The sequence below is a fragment of the Pipistrellus hanaki genome (assembly GCF_964339955.1).
Source record: "Pipistrellus hanaki genome assembly, chromosome: 3".
Lineage (NCBI taxonomy): Eukaryota > Metazoa > Chordata > Mammalia > Chiroptera > Vespertilionidae > Pipistrellus > Pipistrellus hanaki.
Genome location: NC_140505.1, coordinates 77,199,014 through 77,219,798, shown reverse-complemented (window position 1 = coordinate 77,219,798; position 20,785 = coordinate 77,199,014). Strand labels below are relative to the sequence as shown.

The 20,785-nt window shown below is 42.9% G+C and overlaps 1 protein-coding gene across 2 annotated transcripts; it reads left to right on the top strand.

Moving 5' to 3' along the window:
* The first annotated feature begins 5,798 nt into the window (after positions 1-5,798).
* TPT1 (tumor protein, translationally-controlled 1) lies at positions 5,799-10,054 on the top strand. 2 transcript variants are annotated; one of them, XR_014794648.1, is made up of 7 exons: positions 5,829-6,041; positions 6,293-6,366; positions 6,887-7,077; positions 7,639-7,744; positions 8,430-8,546; positions 9,519-9,687; positions 9,774-10,054. XR_014794648.1 is itself a non-coding variant. In XM_084879500.1 (6 exons), the coding sequence occupies exons 1-6, from the start codon at positions 6,014-6,016 to the stop codon at positions 9,519-9,521; spliced, it is 519 nt and encodes a 172-aa protein (XP_084735626.1). In that variant the 5' UTR covers positions 5,799-6,013; the 3' UTR covers positions 9,522-9,722. The 2 variants fall into 2 exon arrangements, 1 of the variants encoding a protein (XP_084735626.1); XM_084879500.1 differs by lacking the exon at positions 9,774-10,054 and having other exon boundaries at positions 5,799-6,041; positions 9,519-9,722.
* The last annotated feature ends 10,731 nt before the right edge of the window (positions 10,055-20,785 follow it).

Sequence of the window (20,785 nt, the reverse complement as noted above, 5' to 3'; positions counted from 1 at the left end):
ATCAATGGAAAAAAATATTCTCTGGTGAGGATTAACAAAAAGAAAAAAAAAGTTACTTCCTTTTCCATAGTTAACTTTCTAGTGACCCCCTGACGAATCAACTTTGAAAAATAACTGTTGCGCCCTGGCCAGGTAGCTTAGGTGGTTAGAATTGCGGCTCGAGAGCCACATGCGGTTCTTTAGCTCCTTGAGTTTTTAGCAAAGAGGAGTACCCTAATTAAGTTAATAACAATGTACCTACCTATATAGTTTAAGTCTCAAAAATCTGGCTCTCAGAAGAAATTTCAATCATTGTACTGTTGATATTTGGCTCTGTTGACTAATGAGTTTGCCGACCACTGGATTAGAGCATAATTCCAATATGCCAAGGTTGTGGTTTGGTCCCTGATCAGGGCTCATACATGAATCAACTACTGGAAGCATGAACAAGTGGAATGAAAAATTGATGTTTCTCTTTTCCTCTCTCTAAAATCAATCAATAAATAAAATTTTTTTAATAAAAAATTTTCCTAACTCCTTTCTCTACATTTACCCCAATCACAATTTCCATTGTTAATAATGTAAGGAGGGGCGGGGGGGAAGGCTTTTCTTTTTCTTTGCTGTAGCCTTCCACAGTTTATGAGAAGCACCTGGTAATTAACCCCCAAGATTGTTAGCTCCTCTGATTTAAACAGCCCCTCTCTCTGTTCAAACTACAAGACAAGCTAAGCTACTCTCAAGGCTACATTTTGCATACCCCTCCTCACTGCTGTTTTTACAACTCAGGAATAATTCCCACCAAGGAGTCTATAGTCAATGGGAAAGTTCCCTTTCCCTTCAAACAAGCCTCTTTTGAACTCTTCATAACTTTTGCTGTAAGCATGTTTTACAGGCTTGGGAAAAATACTGATAGGACAGCTCCCTAGGACATCTGCAGGTCTGTATCCTGAAAAAGCAAACACTATATTTTCAAGACAACCCCCTGGTGTCTGGGGCTCAATTTCAGCCCCAAATCCTCCTCCCTTCCTTGTCACTTAGCAACAATCAGGCCTTAAAAGGGGAGGTCCCTATTTGTTCCTTGCCCTGTATTCATTAGCAATATTTGGCCCTTTTCCTTCATGGAAAGTAAAATAAACTCCTTCCTCTGCATCTATCTCTTCTCAAACAAATAATGCATCATAAAACTCCTGAAAAAAAAACTGTACATATATGCAAACATATGTATATTCTTTTCCTAAAAGGGATACTGACACTATTTTTACTATTCTGTACCTTGCTTTGTTCTTGTAATGAAATTTAAATTTATTTCAAAATTTTGATATTCTAAAATTGAATTGGGTCCCTAATATGAGCTTAATTCCATAACTGTTTTTTGAGAAAGGATATATCAGGAAAGCAGGGGTCATGGAGTAAGCCTCCCAACAAGTTAATAATCTAGAAGATTTAAAATATATGAAAATTACTCTAATATTCATTCATTCGATGAATGAAAAAAGTATTTACACATTGATTATAGAACACAAGGGATGGTCTCCTTGAGGTGTTTTATATATACATATATATATATATATATATATATATATATATATATATATATATTATTGATTTTGTACAGAGAGGGAGATAGAGAGTTAGAAACATCGATGAGAGAGTCATCGATCAGCTGCCTCTTGCACACCCCCTACTGGGGATATGCCCACAACCAAGGTACATGCCCTTGACCGGAATCGAACCCGGGTCCCTTCAGTCCCCAAGCCAATGCTCTATCCATTGAGCCAAACCAGTCTTGGCTCCTTGAGGTGTTCTAGTCAAGAACCAGACATGACAGTTGTTAGGTTTTACATACTTGCAGCAAGTAAAGGAGACGGATTCACATCCAAAGCTCTGTCTCCAGGAAGGAAGGCTTAGCCTTTACTTATATAGACTACTTGATTAACTACACACTGATTTCTTCTTTGAAGTTGACTACGCTTATCTGGTTGCGTTCTTCTCAAGCTCCTCCTATTTACAGCAGCTTCTGCAAAATACTGTGCTACATTTTAACAGTTAGCAAGAAGAGCTTTAAAACCTTTGTCCTAACAATTTCATCCATTCATTCAACTGAGGCTGCGGGAATGGCACCATGACCTCCTGGTTCATAGGTCAGAAGCTCAACCACTGATCCACAGAGGCTGGGCAAGATGCATCCTTTTGTAATTGTTCAGTGGGGGTTCTGGAAGAGCTCCACAGAAGGAAAACACACAGCTAGAATGCGCCCTTTGGTCTTTTCCCGGTTGTGGCTGTCTGCTGCCTGCAAGGTCGACGTGATGGCTGGAATTCCAGCATTTGCTGAAGACCATATGGATGCTAGAAAAGAAAGGAAGATCCCTGATTTCTATCCCATGAAGCCACCATGGCTTCATAGCTTCAGTCTGGACTACATACCCTTGAATTTCCTTGCTAAAAGAAAATAAACCGTCATGTGGTTAAGCCATTGTAATCAATCCCTAACTGAACAAATGGCAAGTCCTACTAAAGTTCTTTTCTCATGTAAGGATTTGTGTGGAAGGGGCTAGAAGACACTGTCTTTGGGATTTCTTTAATTGCAAGAAATACCAAGTCATGCAGGTGCAAAATTTAGGCAATCTCAGAATTTGCTAGAAATCATTGCTTTGTAAGGAATAAAATGTTATTCAAATATTTTCCTAAGATTTTAGGTTTCAGAATGTGTAGTCACTGAATTGTCATTAGCTATCAAATATGAATCTGAGATTAGAAATGTCATAAATACCAAGTTGAATTCTTTCAGTGATCCACTATTAGTGTTGTAATTAAATAGTACAACATAATCAACTAAACCCCCACAATCTAACAAGTAACAGAGAATTAATAGAATAGTTTCAGGAATACTTTAAAACATTTTATTTTTTTTACAGAGAGGAAGGAAGAGGGATAGAGTTAGAAAGATCGATCAGCTGCCTCCTACACACTCCCTACTGAGTATGTGCCAGCAACCAAGGTACATGGCCCTTGACTGGAATCGAACCTGTGACCCTTGAGTCCATAGGCCCATGCTCTATCCACTGAGCCAAACTGGTTAGGGCAGGAATACTTTAACTTTTACCTATTTGATTTTAGAGAGAGAGGAAGAGAGAGAAACAGTGATTTATGGTTCTACTTGGTTGATTCTTATATGTGCACTGACCGGGGATGAAACCTGCAATGTTGGCATATTGGAACAATGTTCTAACCAGTTGAGCTACCTGGCAGGGGCTCAGGAATACTTTAAAAAGTAATAAAAATTGGGAAGAATTATGCATACAAAGTGATCCAATATTTATTGATAAACTATTGAGGATGTTAGGCATTTTTTCATCATCTTAACTTCCCAAACTCTTCTAACTCACAAACATTACATTTTATACTTAGGCTCAGAGAGGCTGACTTTGTTAATGTCACAGGAGTAGTAGATAAAGTCATTATTTCAACCTAGGGTGTGTTGACTCTAACGTCAGTACTGTTTTTCACTGTGGCTATTTTTATAAAAACCTGAAGGAACATTTTTAACTGGACATAAAACTGGAGAGGAGTAGAGGGAGTAAATAGTTGAGGGTAGTTATGGGGGAATATTTCTAAATATGAAATGTTAAAGCTGAGGAAAATAAATTGTGCTATGCCTGGGATAATAATCTGTTCCACTTACACATCCCACACACAAAAAAATCAAGAGCTTTGAGAGATCCTCCATGGACCATCTGTCAGAAGATGTCCACTTTTCAGAACCTCTTCAACCCATTTTTGCTTCCTCTCAGTTACCCAGTGCAGCCCAGAGCCCCATCTTGGGGTGGGGGAAGGTGTTCCCATTGCCTGGCTCTTTTCCATTTTGATTCCTCCATTATCTCATTAATTTTTTTTTAATTATGATATCACATAATTGTCCTCATTCCCCCATTCCCATCCCAAACCCTTCCCCACATATGCCCCCACCCCTCTGTTGTCCATGACCCATATGCATGCACACGTCCTTTGGTTGATCTTTCCCTCTCCCACAGGCATGCATCTCCTAAACTCCAAGGGACCCCACAAGGGCAACGCTAGTCCATCCTGGCCCTGTCCCCAGCGGCCTTTTCTCTGGCTTCTTACTGAGCAAAGCAGTCCAACCAAGGCCTATCTCCCAGCCCTCTGTTTCACTGTCCCCAGCTTTCATAAACGTCCCCCAAATTCACCTGGACTCCTACTGTGAAAGTCTAGAACCCCCACACCTCCGGGCGGGACTTTGGCAGACCTGCTCTGGGCCAGGTCCCCTTTCAGGCAACAATTGCTCTGTCCTGGGCCCTACTCCTTCACAGTGTTACTCTCTCTTTGTAAAATGCTTTATTAATTGGATTTAGGAAAAAATCTTGGTTATAATGGCCTGATTCTTTGACTTACTAGAATGAAGTTTTCTGAGACTGAGACTAGATTTAACTTGTTCACAATAAGGACTGTTGTGGGGTTGAACCCTGGGTTCAAAATAAGACCCCGGAGGCTGATTAAAAAAAGCAGGCCAAGATTTATTGAAAAACTGGCCAGGACGGCCGCGAGAGTACCACATGCAGGTGGAGTCCACACGACCACACAGTTCCAGGAGTAGGCAGTCCTTTTAAAAGGTTCAAACCACAGGAATTTTTCTTTGTTCTAAATTCTAAAGGCTGGGAACATTGGAATGTGGCCCTATTTTGCCAGATAATACAGAAGCAGAACTCAGCGGTTAATCTCTAAAGGTTATCTATAGATTCTACCCCTGAAGCTACTGAGTCAGTGGAAATCAATCTCCTGTAACTACCCTATTGTTTAAGCAATTAATCCAAGTTCGAAGTCAGATAGCAGGGTTAAAATTCAAACAGCAGTTTTTACCCAAGTATGATTGCTACCATATTTCAAGGACCTCTGTGCTTTGCTTCTAACCTCAGTTTTCAACGTGGCTGTCTTTGTGAAATATGAAACAATATTTTTAATTGAACAGAAAATCGGCATGAAGACATTTGGAGTGGAACAGCTCTCGGTTTCGTACAGGCTCGAGCCCCCCAGCAGGGAAGTTCGGGTTTTTGGCAGCCGGTGTTCGGGTCTAAAGTCCAAGTAACTCTTGGGCAGCTGGGAAACTCCCTATCTTTGTGTTTAACCCTCTGGACCTGGGATATAATTCCAACTTCATCTCCAGAGACAACGTGCTCTTCTCTCGGGTAAAGGATGTAACTCAAGACCGATTCCAGAATGGAAAGGGCTCTACCTTGCCTGCCTTAGGAATCCGCCAGCTTTCAAACTGTGAAAACCGTGACACCCTCCTCCCAGGTTTCCAAAGACCCTGACCCTCCTCCACTCCATACCCCCGCCCCTTACTTCCAGGGAGGGGCTCGCACTACCTGGACCGGCGGGGCCCCAGGGCCGAACGCTCAGACGCTCCCCGAGGCCCGCGGCGGTCCGAAGGCCGGTCAAAAGCCCCATCCTGCCCCCCTCATCCTCGAGGACGGCCTCGCGATCTCCCCAGGCCTCACGGACCCGACCTTCCGACCACGCCAAGTTCCCAGAGCGTGGCCAGCAGGTACCTGGAAACCTGACAAAACGGATGGAGCCGCGCGGGGCGGAGCTTGAGAGACGTCCTCTGAGCCCCACCCAGGAGCGGCCCTAGTTCCCCGCGTTCCTCCGGTCCGCCCGCCTTACTACCACCCCCCCACCCCTCCCTTCACCACTTCCGCCCCGGAGCCGCTGGGCGCCGCACTGCGTCCCCAGGCCAAGTCCCCGGATGCTCGCCTCCCGCCTCCCTCGCCACCTCGGCCCCGCCGTGGCCCCGCCCCCACGCGCTCTGCGTGCCACGTCACCGCTTCCGGCGCTTCCGGGGGCGCAGCGGGCGATGACGTAGGGGGACTTGCCCTCTATATGAGGTTGGGGAGCGGCTGAGTCGGCCTTTTCCGCCCGCTCCCCCCTCCCCCCGAGCGCCGCTCCGGCTGCACCGCGCTCGCGCCGAGCTCCGTGCTCCTGCTCAAGGCAGCGCCGCCGTCTCCTCCCAGCCGCCATCATGATCATCTACCGGGACCTCATCAGCCGTGAGTCCTGCTTGCTTCCCCCCGCTGCCGCGCAGGGGCGGGGGCGCGGGTGGGGGAGCGGGAGCCGCGCCGTCCGGGGCCCAGTGGCCGCCGGCGGCCTCCCTGGGGCGGGGAGGGCCGGTGCCCGGGGCGCGCGCCGGGTCTGGGGCGCCCGGGAGGGTGTGGACCGCGTGCGGCCCGCCAGCGCGGGAAATGGCGCCGGCGCCGGGCCCCCGGGCGCATCGTGACGGCGGGTTTGTGTGTCCGAGCAGATGATGAGATGTTCTCCGACATCTACAAGATCCGGGAGATCGCAGACGGGCTGTGCCTGGAGGTAGAGGGGAAGGTGAGTAGTCGGGCCGCGGCTGCCGGGAGGCGAGGCTGGGCAAGCTCGGGTTTCCGCCGCTCCCCCCGCCCGAGATTGTGCAATTCCCCTCTCTGCCTCCTGGCGGAGGAGACTCTTTCCGGGCCCGGGTTTTTCTAGAAAAGCGGAGGCGGAGCTGAGCCTGGAAATAGAAATAGGTAACGCCGCCAGGGCGCCCATCCTCCCCGCGGCCTGGTAGGGGCAGGTTGTCTGCGGTTTGGGATCACCAAGCCCTGGAGTGCTTGCCCTTTACTAGGTCATCAACTTGGGAACCCACAGAAATAAGCCCATTTTCATTCCAACCAACAAAGTTCTTGAGTTGAGGTGTTTCAGGAATGGAGGGGTCATAAATTTCCCCCAAAAAATGTCTTCGTTGTTATCAGCAAGAAACAAGAACATCTGGTGAGAGGGTGATGGATACATGAATTGCTGGTATATAAAACTTTTTGGATGCGTTTACGATCAAGAATGTCTTTTGAAACCAAACTTATTTCTTGTGCAGATGGTCAGTAGGACAGAGGGTAACATTGATGACTCGCTTATTGGTGGAAATGCCTCCGCTGAAGGCCCTGAGGGCGAAGGGACCGAAAGCACAGTAGTCACTGGCGTTGACATTGTCATGAACCATCACTTGCAGGAAACCAGCTTCACAAAAGAAGCCTACAAGAAGTACATCAAAGATTACATGAAATCGTAAGTGGTATTGGCACTCCCAGCTAGTCTCTGGAATCTTAAAAGATTTAGAGGTTGGGATAAATACATTTTTTATTGATTTCAGGGAGAAAGAAAAACATTAACGATGAGAGAGAATAATTGATTGGCTGTCTTCACAGCCACTACTGGGGATGGAGCAGGCAACCTGGGCATTAAACCAGAGTTCCTTAGGTGGATGCTCAGCCACTGAGCCACACTGGCAGGGCATGGATTGGTTAAATTTGAGATTCTTCAGCAGCAGGCATACTTATAGGTGTGGGGTGGTGTTACTTTTTTTGTTGTTAATCCTCAGAGAGGGAGGAAGGAAGAAGAGGAAACTGGTTGGCAAGAGGTGTTATTGGTGGCTCCCATATAAGTAAACTCAACTGAGCATACTAAAGCAAGTGGTATGCTTTTAGCCTTTTAGAGTAGTACTGTTGTGATATGTCCAGTGAACTAGTTACTTTACTGTTCTCAGTGTTTTTGTTTTTCTTTGGGATTTACTTAAGTTATTTTGCTCAGAAGTCAGTACTTTAACCTATTAATGAAATATCGTTTTAGAATCAAAGGGAAGCTTGAAGAACAGAGACCAGAAAGAGTAAAGCCTTTTATGACAGGGGCTGCAGAACAAATCAAGCACATCCTTGCCAATTTCAAAAACTACCAGGTAAATTGATGCCTTAAATATTTGGTGCAAGTCTTTGTAGTTAACTTGTGGGCTTTTGAGCAGTTTGAGTACTTCATAGATTCAATTCTAATAGTACAGGCTGTAGAAAGAAGCTCTCCCTGTTTCCAGATGTTGTCTTCTGATTACAGAATCTCATTCCTACCTAGATGGCATTTATTATTTCTTTCCTAAGTTGTTTATTAACCTCCTAGGTGACCTTCCAATTTTCCCTTTAAAATTCAGTGTGTTTCATTGCAACTGGAATTTTGTCTAGTGGGGAACTTCAATGACTTCTAAGACTTAACAGTCTGGTTGATTTTTCTGTCTTGGACACATACGCATTGACCATAAGAGTCTTTCACCATATGATGAGCTTTCTCATTCACAGCATTATGGTCCTGTCCTTGACTTTGTACACGGGTTTACAGGGTTTGAGATTTGTATGTTCATACATATAAAGTAATGTGAGAGTAAGTTTCTAGGAAACCTCGAGTATTCCTGTATTTCTCTGTATTAGTGCTTTAGTTAAGTGACCAATGTTTGATTAGTGAGCATTTTCTTCATAGGCATCAGAACCTGTCTCCTGAACTTCTCAAATCATGTTGGTGTGGGTCATTTCAGTTTGTTTTGATAAGGCACATCTGTATATAATGGTCTAACTAGATGTTTGTTTTTGCTTCCTAAGTTCTTTATTGGTGAAAACATGAATCCAGATGGCATGGTTGCTCTGCTGGACTACCGTGAGGATGGTGTGACCCCATATATGATTTTCTTTAAAGATGGTTTAGAAATGGAAAAATGTGTAAGTATACAGAAGTGGGTCAAAATTATGTAAAAATGGAGACATTTTAGCTGTGATTCCTATTTCATGTTACTGAGTTAGAGTGGAGTCTGTAGCAGACCTTTATTTTTTAACACCAAATTTATTTATTTTGTTTAGTCCTCACCCAAGGATATTTTTTCATTGATTTTTAGAGTGAAAAGGAGTGGGAAGACAACATCTGAGTGAAGGGAGACAGTTCAATTGGTTGCCTCCCATAGATGCACCAAAATCAAACCCGGACCCTTCCGGGGGCTCTAGCCATGGAGCCAAACCGGGTAGTCCTTTTAAAATGTGGGGACATGTCTTTCTCTTCAGGGATCTAAAGAGGGCTTCATATAAAAGAATTTTATGGTGTGGAATCTTTGTCATCTAAAGAAAATGTATCGAAATTCTTTTAATTGGAGTTTGCCGATAATTGGCTGTTAATCATTGAAAGTATTGATGTTACTAGCGTTCAGTAAATTCTGATATGCAAATTGCTTTAATAAAATGAAAAGAATGCTATGCCAAGGAGCTTCTGGAGTAATACAGAAGTGAAGGCATTGTTATGATTATCTTCACTTTGAGGTAAATTAGGAACAAGGTGAAGTTAAAGCTACATTAAACAAGTTTAGAAGCAATAAAACAGCATCTTAGAGCAGACTGGCCGCAGGAAATACTCAGATTATCTGAGGTTTTTGAAGGTAAGAGTGTGTGCGCGACTTTATTAAAAATGTGTACTTTCTGAAAACTACTTCTGATTTGCTAAGGATGGTTCTGCATCCACTGATAGACCTTGAACAACCTGTTGTTCTTATGGTTTGCACTGGGATGCGAAAGAAAAATATCCCTGCGCTTTCTGTCTGTCTTTGTGGCGGCCCAGATTGAATAAGGGACTACATTTGCAGCCTAGAAATGTTAAGTGCTTTCCTATTGGAAAAGGTGATAATACAATTTCTCTTGTTTTCGCAGTAACAAATTGGGCAGTTTGGCTCTATCGCCTGTCACCGTAACTGGCTGCTGCTTTTCATCCACACCAAGCCTAGGACAGATGGGACTGATGTCATCTTGAGCTCGTCATTTATTTTGACCTTGATTCATTTGGAGCGGAGGCATTGTTTTTAAGAAAGAAACATGTCATGTAGGTTGTCTAAAAATAAAATGCATTTAAATTCATTTGAGAGAATGCTTCTTAGTTTAATACATTTTAAAATCTATCCTGTGTAGTGTTCCTGGAGAAGCTAGAGCCTGGTTGTAGACCACTGCTATAAAGCGTATAGACTGTCTTCAGATAACTTCTACAGTGGAAACTGCTTCTGAGACTGGAGGAAAAAACCCAAGAATCAAAAGTCTTAATTCTGAGTTACAGTAAAGGGAAAGACCATGCTCACAGCAGAGCCAACATTTGAAGTGGATTCCTTAGACATTTCATCACCTACAAACAGAAGTAGTTAACTGGAAGAGATTACCTAAAGAATAAAGAGACTAATACAGCCGGAAGCAAAGAATTGTCTGAGCTTATTTATCATGTCAAGTTAGAACCAAGTTCTGTAGAAATCTAGGTCTCTGGAGTTGTAAGATTTCATGAAATGGGGTTGGCAAATTTTGTGTGACTCTAAGGTGGCTGTTTGTAAATGGGAAAAGTCAGTATAGCTTTTAGGATACTAGAGGCCCATGCACCTCCTGGTGACGGGTCATTCTGGTTACTGGCTTTTTATTAGATAGATGAGGTCTAATTTGGTGTTCAGCTTTATCAGGACATTGCCATAATCACTTGTTTATAGATTTGCTCTGGGCACTGCAAGAGCAAAGATGGATGACAGACCTATGTGGCCTAAAATAAACGAGTGACTATTGGCAGGAAAGGTTTGCTGGCCCCTACTTTTACAGGTGGGGTTATAGGTGGGATGTGGGTTGGCTGATGAGTAGAGGAAAAAGGAACTTGACCAGGCTGTGGGTTTGGAATAAAAATGCATCTGATCTGGAGCAGTTAACTCTGTTAAGGTTGCAGTGTAGATGGAAGAAGAAAGGCTCTTACACTTTTCGATTATGGTCTCCATGGTTGAAGGGGGGAATACAGTGAAAAAGCATGCAGTTTTTACAGTTCAGGAGTTACCTTGTCAACAATTAGAAAGTCTGTTTTACTCCAAAGAAAAATGTAAAATGCAAGTTCAAGAGAAGCTGGAAAATTCCACTACACCAGTGGCAGGCAAACTGCAGCTCTTTGGCCCCTTGTGTGTGCTAATGCCACTTTACAGACTCGCCCAGGCCGAAAACCAACTTCTGCCTGTGGGCCATGAAGTTTCTATTACACTACATGTGTGGCTGCACATGATGTTTTGTGGAAGAGCCACACAAGGGGCCAAAGAGCTGCATGTGACTCAGGAGCTGTGGTTTGTGGACCACTGCCCTACACCTTTAGCTTAGGTTCAAACAACCTGAGCCAGTGTTTTTTTGTTTGTTTTGTTTTTAAAGCCTACCAGTGATTTGGCAATCAAATTTGCCCTGGTGGCTTCAAAGAAGTGTGTATCACAATTTGAGATATGTTAATTGGATTGACAAGGCCTACTGGTGATGAACCAAACCAAATCACGCAACTGGTGGTTGATTTCTGACATTAAAACTTAGCAAGTGACACGCTGGATGAGGGCTCCACTCTAAAACACTAGTGGAGAGAGAAATTTCAGGTCTGCCCCCTAGTGGTCAAAGATGAGGACAACTTTAGTAGTAGAGGTCTGGTGTCAAACGAGTTAGTGAGCTAGCTATGGAAAAGTAGAAAGACAACAGCAATGCAAAGACTGGGTAGGAAGTGAATTCAGATAGTTGGCTGAGAAGGCTATTCTCAGTCGTGTGCACTTTGTATTCATTAGAAGGTGTATATCATTTTGTCATGGATATGTAGCACAGGCATGTTAGTGAGGTTTGGGGATAGGCTGTTAGTGTGTGGAGAAAGGGCTGGTTTTACAGTTGTCAAGGAAATCCTTTGTAATACACTGAGGGCAAGCATTCCAGGCAAATAGCAAATGTAGTCTGAAGTGGAGTGTGTTTGACATGTTCTGGGGATAAGTGGCCAGTTTGTAGGACATAAGGGGGCAGAAGAAGAGTTATAGAGAAGTGAGTATACAGGGAAAGAAACCAGGTGATGCAGGAAAGCCACAGACAGGGTGGCTTTGAGAAGGGTGACATGATCTGACCTGAAAGACCATGTTATGGCTGCTGGGTAGTAGGTAAAAGCAGAAAACAAGGGTATATCAAGTATATATATATATATATATATATATACACACACACACACACAATATATATATCTTTTAAATATATTTTTATTGATCAGAGGGGGAGAGAGAGAAACATCAATGATGAGAATCATTGATCAGCTGCTTCCTGCACACCCCACACTAGAGATTGAGCCCACAACCTGGGCATGTGCCCTGACCAGGAATTGAATCGCGACCTGTTTCATAGGTCAACGCTGAACCACTGAACCATGCCAGCCAGGCAGGATTTTTAGGTGAGGTGATAATAGTTTCCTCTGCAGTGGTAGTTGTGGAAGTCCTTGGAAATGAAGGAGAACAGAATTTGCCCATGTGCTGAATGAGGAGGGAGAGCACCCGGAAGAAGATAAACATTTGGATGGGGATGAGAAACCTAGAGTGTATTTTAAAGAACATTGGTTTTTAGAGAGAGGGAAATGCCAATGTGAGAGCGGGACATCCATGGGCCGCCTCTTGCCAGGAATCGAACCTACAACCTGGACATGCGTCCTGACCAGGAATGGAACCAACATCCTTTTGTTGTATGGGATGATGCCCAACCAACTGACCCACACTGGCCAGGGAGAGGTGCCTGATCCTTTTTGTTGTTAATCCTTACCCGAAGATATTTTTCCCATTGGTTTTTAGAGAGAGTGGAAGGGAAACAGAGAGGAGGTGGGGCGGGGGGATGTGGGGGAAGAGAAGAGATGTGAGAAAGACTTCACTTGGTTGCCTCCTGCCCGCATATTGACTGAGGCCAGGAATTGAACCTGTAACCCTTCCATGCATGAGCAGATGCTCTAACCACTGGTCATGAGCCGGGGTAGATGCCAGATTCTTTATGCAAATGAATTGAGTAAGCAGACGTATTTGTCATGAGAGGGCTAAGCTAGAGACCTTGAGATACTGAAGATTGCAATACACGACTCTTGAAGCCAGGACACTGGGTGAAATTACCTAGAGAAAGGATGTTCTCGGCCCTCCTACTTAAAAGTTGGTCAGTGTGATGAACCAGCAAAGGTGATTGAGAAGGTACTGCCCCTGAGGTAGGAAAACCAAGGGAAAGGCCTTCTGGAAATCTAGTGGACAAAGTGTTTTAGGAAGGAAGAAGCAATCAAGGTTACCTGTTTGAACTGGTAAAGTAAGATGGTAAACTTTAAAAAAAAAAAAAAAAAAAAAAAAAGTGTTTAGTAGGAAAGAAAGCCTGATTAAAATATGCTCAAGAGAACAGCAAATTCACAGGCAGCAGCATATTGGCTACAAACTGTCATAATTCAAGTACTTTTTAAAAAATATATTTTTTATTGACTTCACAGAGGAAGAGAGAGAGGGATAGGAACATCAATGATGAGAGAGAATCATTGATAAATTGCCTCCTGCATGCCCTCCATTGGGGATGGAACCCACAACCCAGGCATGTGCCCTTGACTGGAATCGAACCCCGGACCCTTCAGTCCACAGGCCGACACTCTATCCATTGAGCCAAAACATCCAGGGTATGCAAGTATTTTTTATTAATGTGCATCTGCTTCAGCAATAGGTGTGCGATGACTCATCTGAATCACATTTTTCTTAAGGTCTATTTATATCACCAGTAACTGTTTGTGAATTTGTCATCTGACCCACAGGGTTAACCAACTGCTAACGATGACAATAATGGTAAAATTGCAAGAAGCAGCAAAAGCCTCAACCAACTTGAAAAAAACCCTTATAATAGCATCTTGAATCTGAGCATCTGTATGCATGTGCATGACCTTGGCTAGCAGAATATTCAGTAAAATGGAATTCAAACCAGGAGAACTTGAATTCATAAAGACCATATCTTAGTGACCAAATTTGCACTTAGGTTACTGCTACACAATATTTAACTATATGATACAAGTATGGCTAATGGCCCATGGGTGGCTACAAACCTATTTTTTTTTTTTAAATATATCTTATTGATCTTTTACAGAGAAGAAGGGAGAAAGAGGGAGAAAGAGTCAGAAACATCGATGAGAGAGAGACATCGATCAGCTGCCTCCTACATATCCCCTAATGGGAATGTGCCCGCAACCAAGGTACATGGCCCTGACCGGAATTGAACCCGGGACCTCTCGGTCCTCAGGCACACACTCTATCCACTGAGCCAAACTGGTTTCAGCTACAAACCTATTTCTGAAAAAAAGCTTCACCTTTTAGCAATTAGCACATGTTTACAGAACCTGCCCATAAGAACTGAGAGCCCAATTTGATGGTTTTGTATATATTTATGATTCTCGAGCTATCTATGGACCCTACTTCGAAATCACTGGATTGAAAAAGTTTATTTTATTTATTTATTTATTTATTTATTTATTTATTTATTTATTTATTTATTTTGAGAGAAATTTGTTCCACTTACTTATTCATTCATTGGTTGATTCTTGTATGTGCCCTGACTGGGAATTGAACCCGCAACCTTAGCATATTGGGACAACAGTCTAACCAATTGAGCTACCTGGCCAGGGTGAAAAGCAGTTTTGATGCTACATAAAAATGTGGGCTACTTACTTGGATATTTAGTTATTTTAGTAACATAATATTCCATTATTCCAAAGGAAAAGTCCTTGACTAAAGTGTTTAACATACATAATTAAAGAAAGATGCTATATATCTGTTAGTTGCTATGACAGCCATTCCAACAAATAAAATATTTAAACTTGGGGCTTACAGGTAAAAAAATTTAATGCTGACAGTTCAGGGGTCTTCAAACTACGGCCCGCGGTCCACATGCGGCCCGCAGAGGAGTCTGATCCGGCCCGCCAGGTTTTTTGGGCAGTGAGTGCAGCCGAGGTGTTACAGTAGGAATTAGTAGTTCATATAGTCTGGCCCTCCAGCTCTCTGAGGGACCGTGATCTGGCCCCCACTTTAAAAAGTTTGAGGACCCCTGGTTTATATTCACCCCACTGAAGTTTCTCATACACGGGGCCATGAGAGCCTCAAGTGGCTGTCCATTTAATTCAGGGAGGGTATGTCAATTGTGAGCCTAGAGGAAGATTCTTAACAAAGTAATTACTTATTCAGTGTTTCCCTCAATGACTTACACCCCACCCCATACACCTGATATATCCCTGTGTTTGTGCTAGAGCTCTTTTCTAAGTTTTGAGGTAGAACACTGAGACAGAGTATGCCCTATAAAGGTTTTTGCATGTATGAGTTAGTTTACAAGTGGAGAGATGAGAATTCCAATATCAGGTGTCCTTTCACTCCAGTGTCCTCTGACTGGGAGTGGACAGACACAAACCACAATAGCTAGTTAAGAGTACAGCATTTTCTTTGCCCAGCTGGTGTGGCTCAGTGGTTGAGTGTCGACCTATGAAGTCATGGTTCCATTCCCCGTCAGGGGACATGCCCAGTTGTGAGCTTAATCCTCAGTAGGGAGTGTGCAGGAGGCAGCCAATCAATAATTCTCTCATTGATGTTTCTATCTCTCCCTCTTCCTTCCTGTCTGAAATCAATAAAAATATATTTAAAAAGAAAGAGAGCACAGCATTTTTGCCCTACCCTGTTTGGAATAGTGGATAGAGGAGTGGCCCATGGACTAAGGGTCCAAGGTTTGATTCCAGTTAAGGGCATGTACCTTGGTTGCAGGATCAATTCCTGGCGCTGGTTAGTATGTGTGAGCTCTCACATCAATTTTTTCTCTGTTTGTGTGTCTCTCCCCTCCCTCCCACTCTCTCTAAAAATAAATGAAAAAATATCCTTGAATGAAGATTAACAAAACAAATAAAAAGAGCTTCTAAAATCAATACATTTCTTGGGTGATGAGTTTTTAAAAAATGTAACAAAAAGTACAGCATTAAAAAATATTTTTAGCTGAAACCGGTTTGGCTCAGTGGATAGAGCGTCGGCCTGTGGACTGAAAGGTCCCGGGTTTGATTCCGGTCAAGGGCATGTATCTTGGTTGCAGGCACATCCCCAGTGGGGGTGTGAAGGAGGCGGCTGATCGATGATTCTCTCTCATCGATGTTTCTGACTCTCTATCCCACTCTCTTCCTCTCTGCAAAAAAACAATAAAATATTTTTTAAAAAATTTTTATTGCTGAAACCGGTTTGGCTCAGTGGGTAGAGCATCAGCAATCAGACTGAAGGGTCCCAGATTCAATTCCAGTCAAGGGCACATGCCTGAGTTGGGGGGGGCGTGTAGGATGCAGCTGATCAATGATTCTTTCTCATCATTGATGTTTTTATCTCTCCCTCTCCCTTCCTCTCTGAAATCAATTAAAAAAAATTTTTTTAAAGAAAGCAACATTGATGAGAGAGAAACATTATTAGTTGACCGCCTCCTGCACACCCCCTACTAAGGAACAAGCCTGCAACCCAAGCATGTGCTCTGACCTGGAATGGAACTGGCACCTCTTAGTTCATCGGTCAACGCTCAACCATTGAGCAATATTGGCCCGGCCAGAAGTTTCTCTTGAGCTCACAGCTAAAGTTGCTTTTACCTCAATCCACATACCAAAAAGGCACATCATGGTGTGACTGGTTTTGAACCCCCACACATGCAATTTGTTTCCTGAGTACATGGATTTTTTTTTTTAATCTATTTTATTGATTTTTAACAGAGAGAAATGGAGAGAGATAGAGAGTTAGAAACGTTGGCGAGAGAGAAATATCGACCAGCTGCCTCTTGCACACCCCGTACCGGGGATGTGCCCGCAACCAAGGTACATGCCCTTGACCAGAATCGAACCTGGGACCTTTCAGTCCGCAGACCAATGTTCTACCACTGAGCCAAACCGGCTTCAGCGAGTACATGAATTTGGATGTCTCCCTCAACTGCCAATAAGTCATTTAAGTCAAATACCCAAACTATTATTCAATCTGGGAGGGAAAACAGGCAAGTGAAAGGGGGAATATTACTGCACATGAAATTAAAATATACCTCTTTCCCTAGCTGGTTTGGCTCGGGCAGAGCACTAGCCTGCAAACTGAAGGATCCTGGGTTCAATTCTGGCCAAGGGCACATGCTTGGGTTTCGAGCTCGATTCCCAGTGGGAGGCATGCAGGAGGCAGCCAATCAATGATTCTCATCATTGATGTTTCTCTCTCTCCTCCCTTCCTCTCTGAAGTCAATTAAAATACATTTGTTAAAAATACCTCTTGAGACTACCTCACTGAGGTCGGAAAATGAATATCAGCAGCTGGCAAGTATAAAATGGGAAGCTAAGTAACCCAGCTCTCTTGGTGTGGCTCACTGCTAGTATGTCTGGCCATCACTCCATGCTGGCTATCTAAGCTGCCTCCATTGTATTAACTTGGGAGGAATCCACGTTGATGGATTGGGTTGGTGTCAGTACCCTTAGTGGGCGCCATAGTATTAGCAGGACAGTAAATACCAACTGCTGCTCTCTATTAAAAGCAAAAGTGACTAAGCTTTTGGAAAGTGGTTAAGTAGTGTGCAACCTGTTCTGCTCTGCTCCACAGATGAGGAGGAGGACTGGGTGTGAGTGTGAGAGCAGCAGAGATTTCAGCATCACAAGAGCAACATAGGGGAGGCAGTTACTAAACCTGTGGTTTATGGGATGTGAGATTGTGCAAGACTCCTTCCAACGACTGCTTAGCTTCCCCTATCAATATCCTGTGATTATTTTGCTGAATATTCTCTTCTAACCCCTCAGGTTGCCCGTATCTGAAGCCTCTTTCTGCTCCCTCACCCAGGCTGCACATACTCACTTGATTTTACTCTGCACACACACTCACCGCCCCTTATTTCCTCTGTTCTGTGGCACACCGGGCCAGCCTCAGGGGCTTGCAAGCTGTGCAGTTGCCCCACCCTTGGAAGGGTCACATACTTGGCTTAATGCTCTGCTTTCATTGTCTTAAAACTCTTAATAGGAGGGCTCATTTCCTTTTTTTTTTTTTTTTTTGATACTTTTATTTTTTTAATATATTTTATTGATTTTTTATAGAGAGGAAGAGAGAGGGACAGAGTTAGAAACACTGATGAGAGAGAATCATCAATCAGCTGCCTCTTGCACACCCCCTACTGGGGATGTGCCCGCAACCAAGGTACATGCCCTTGACTGGAATCGAACCTGGGATTTCAGTCCACAGGCCGACGCTCTATCCACTGAGCCAAACCGGTTTCAGCAGGAGGGCTCATTTTCATTTTGCACTGGGCCCCACAAATTATGTGGCCAGTCCCAAATGCCTGCATAAGTTGAGGTTGGTAATTGGTGGCAGGTTGGAGCAGAGGAAAAAATATGAGAATAACTGTGAATTCTAAAAAGGAATAGAAGAGTCCTAGGGGTTGAGCACACTGTACCAGACTTTGCCATCACAGACAGTTTTGTTTGTTTGTTTGTTTTTAAATAAGACTTTATTGAATTTAGAGAGAGAGGAAGGGAGAGAGAGAGAGACGGGATAGGCTTTGTCCTGCACACCCCCAACTAGGGATCAAGCCCACAACTCAGGCATGTGCCCAGACCAGGAATCAAAGGGTCAACCTTTTGGTTCATGGTGCAACACTCAACCAACTGAGCCACTGCCAGGGCATGGAGACAGATTTTGTTTTTTCTAGGATATAACTAAGTTCCCTGAGCACACATCCCAGGAATGACCCATTTGATGGAATTACCATTTCAATAGGGTTATTTATCAAGAGGATGTTTCCAAATTGCCAGCTGGGCTCTGTGCATTTAATCTTTCTATTTTGTATGTAGGTATAGAATTTGGGAAGATGAAATGGAAAGCTATTTGTGTAAGGAAGAAACTGACCACTTCCTTCTATGTAAATGCATAATGAACTTCAGTACAAAGCCCTTCATAACTGGGCCATTGACCTACTTGTTTAAGCTTACCTGCCTCTCCTTTCCATCCACCCTCACTGCCAGGGACACAGACTCTGACCCTTTGCTCTTCTTTCTTCTAAAAAGCCCTCTCAGCACCACCTAACCTGTTAACCGAGCGGGACCTATAAATACGTCAAACGTAAACAATATCGGGAACGGGTAGGACGTATGAATTCGTCCTTGAAATATATGTTGCGCCCGAGAGGGACTGTATATATTTTTTGTAATCTTTTTTTTAAAAAAATATTTTATTCCCGGCACCGGTTTGGCTCAGTGGATAGAGCGTCGGCCTGTGGACTGAAGGGTCCCGGGTTCGATTCCGGTCAAGGGCATGTACCTTGGTTGTGGGCACATCCCCAGTGGGGGGTGTGCAGGAGGCAGCTGGTCGATGATTCTCTCTCATCGACGTTTCTAACTCTCTATCCCTCTCTGTGAAAAATCAATAAAATATATTTAAAAAATTTTTTATTGATTTTTTACAGAGAGGAAGGAAAAGGGAGGGATAGAGAGTTAGAAATATCGATGAGATGAGAGAGAAACATCGATCAGCTGCCTCTTGCACACCCCCCACCAGGGATGTGCCGGCAACCAACGTACATGCCCTTGACTGGAATTGAACCCGGGACCTTTAGGTCCGAAGGCCGACACTCTATCCACTGAGCCAAACCGGTTTCGGCTATTTTTTGTAATCTTTATCATTGTTTGTAAAATTTATAATTTTTTAATTCGACGTGTCCATTTTTTTTTTGTCGGTATTCTTTTCTATTTTTTTTTTTTGTAATTTTGTATTTTCCTTTGTGCTTTATATATATAAATAAATGAAAAAATATATATTTCATTTATTTTCATTAAGTATAAATAAAAAAAATAATATGAAATTATGTCCTCCGGGCATGACGTACTGACACGTCCTAGTGAAAGTACGCGCCCGTTACAGGTTACGTGATTAAAAAGGGAACTCCCCGGTTAACAGGTTAAGAGTTTATGGATTCCTCCAACCATCCCATCCACCATCACCTGTTTTCTGCTTTACTGAAATCATTGAATTCCTTGTTTTTGCATTACTATTATTTCTGAAAGTAAGAATTTTGTCAGTCTTTCTTCTTTGTCAGGGACATTCAGTAGGATTTACTGTTGGAATAAATAATAAGCGTAGACCCTGACTGGGGTAGCTCAGTAGGCTAGAATATTGTCCGGATACACTAAGGTTGTGGGTTCAATCCCTGGTGGAGTGGGTGCATGCAAGAGGCAACCAATCGATATTCCTCACATCAATGTTTCTCTTTCTCTAAAATTCAATAATTTTTTTTTTTTTTTAATAAAAGAAGGAACTTGCACTGGTTCTTGAGATGTTTTGGGCCACAATTTTTTTTTGTGTTGCTTCTGTTCTTTCAGAATGCAGTTACTAAAGTTGAAAAAGTGGATAATTAGGCAAGAATGTTTTAGTCTGAAGAAGAGTAGTATCTTCTACTTGAAATGCTTTTTGCACAACCCATTAGTCCTGAGAGTCACTAATGCAGTTACAGGTTAAGGTACCTTATCTCAAAAGTAATGCAAAATGCTCCTCTTTTACTTTACTTATGAAATTAATGTCTGTAAATAGTTAGCTTTCCCTGGTGTCCAAAGTTAATTGTATTATTTACATGCAATGAACATCAATATTTCAAGAAAAATGATTTTAAATAATATTACATGCAATAAACATTAGTGATTCGAAAAATGATTTTAAGTATAATAATGTTATATTCCATAAACATTAATATTTCAAGAAAAAAATATTTTAAATATAATTATATTACCAAAACTGTACTAACATAGTATAATACCACAAAAGTTGTAGGGAATATTTAAAAACTGCAAATAGCAGGATTCCTCTATTATATTTTAAAATATTTTTTACTCTGGCTCTATTTTTTAAAATATATTTTTAATTTTTTTAATTATTATTTTTAGGTATTGATCAAGAAAGAACGCATGGACACAGACAACAGTGTGGTGATTGCAGGGGGCAAGGGGTAGAGGTGTGGAGGTGGAAGAGGGTGTGTGGGGGAAAATGGTTATGGGAAAAAAATAAGCCCTGGCTGGTGTGGCTCAGTTAGTTGAACATTGTCCCATGCACCAAAAGGTCACCAGTTCGATTACTGGTCAAGGCATGTGCCCAGGTGCTTGC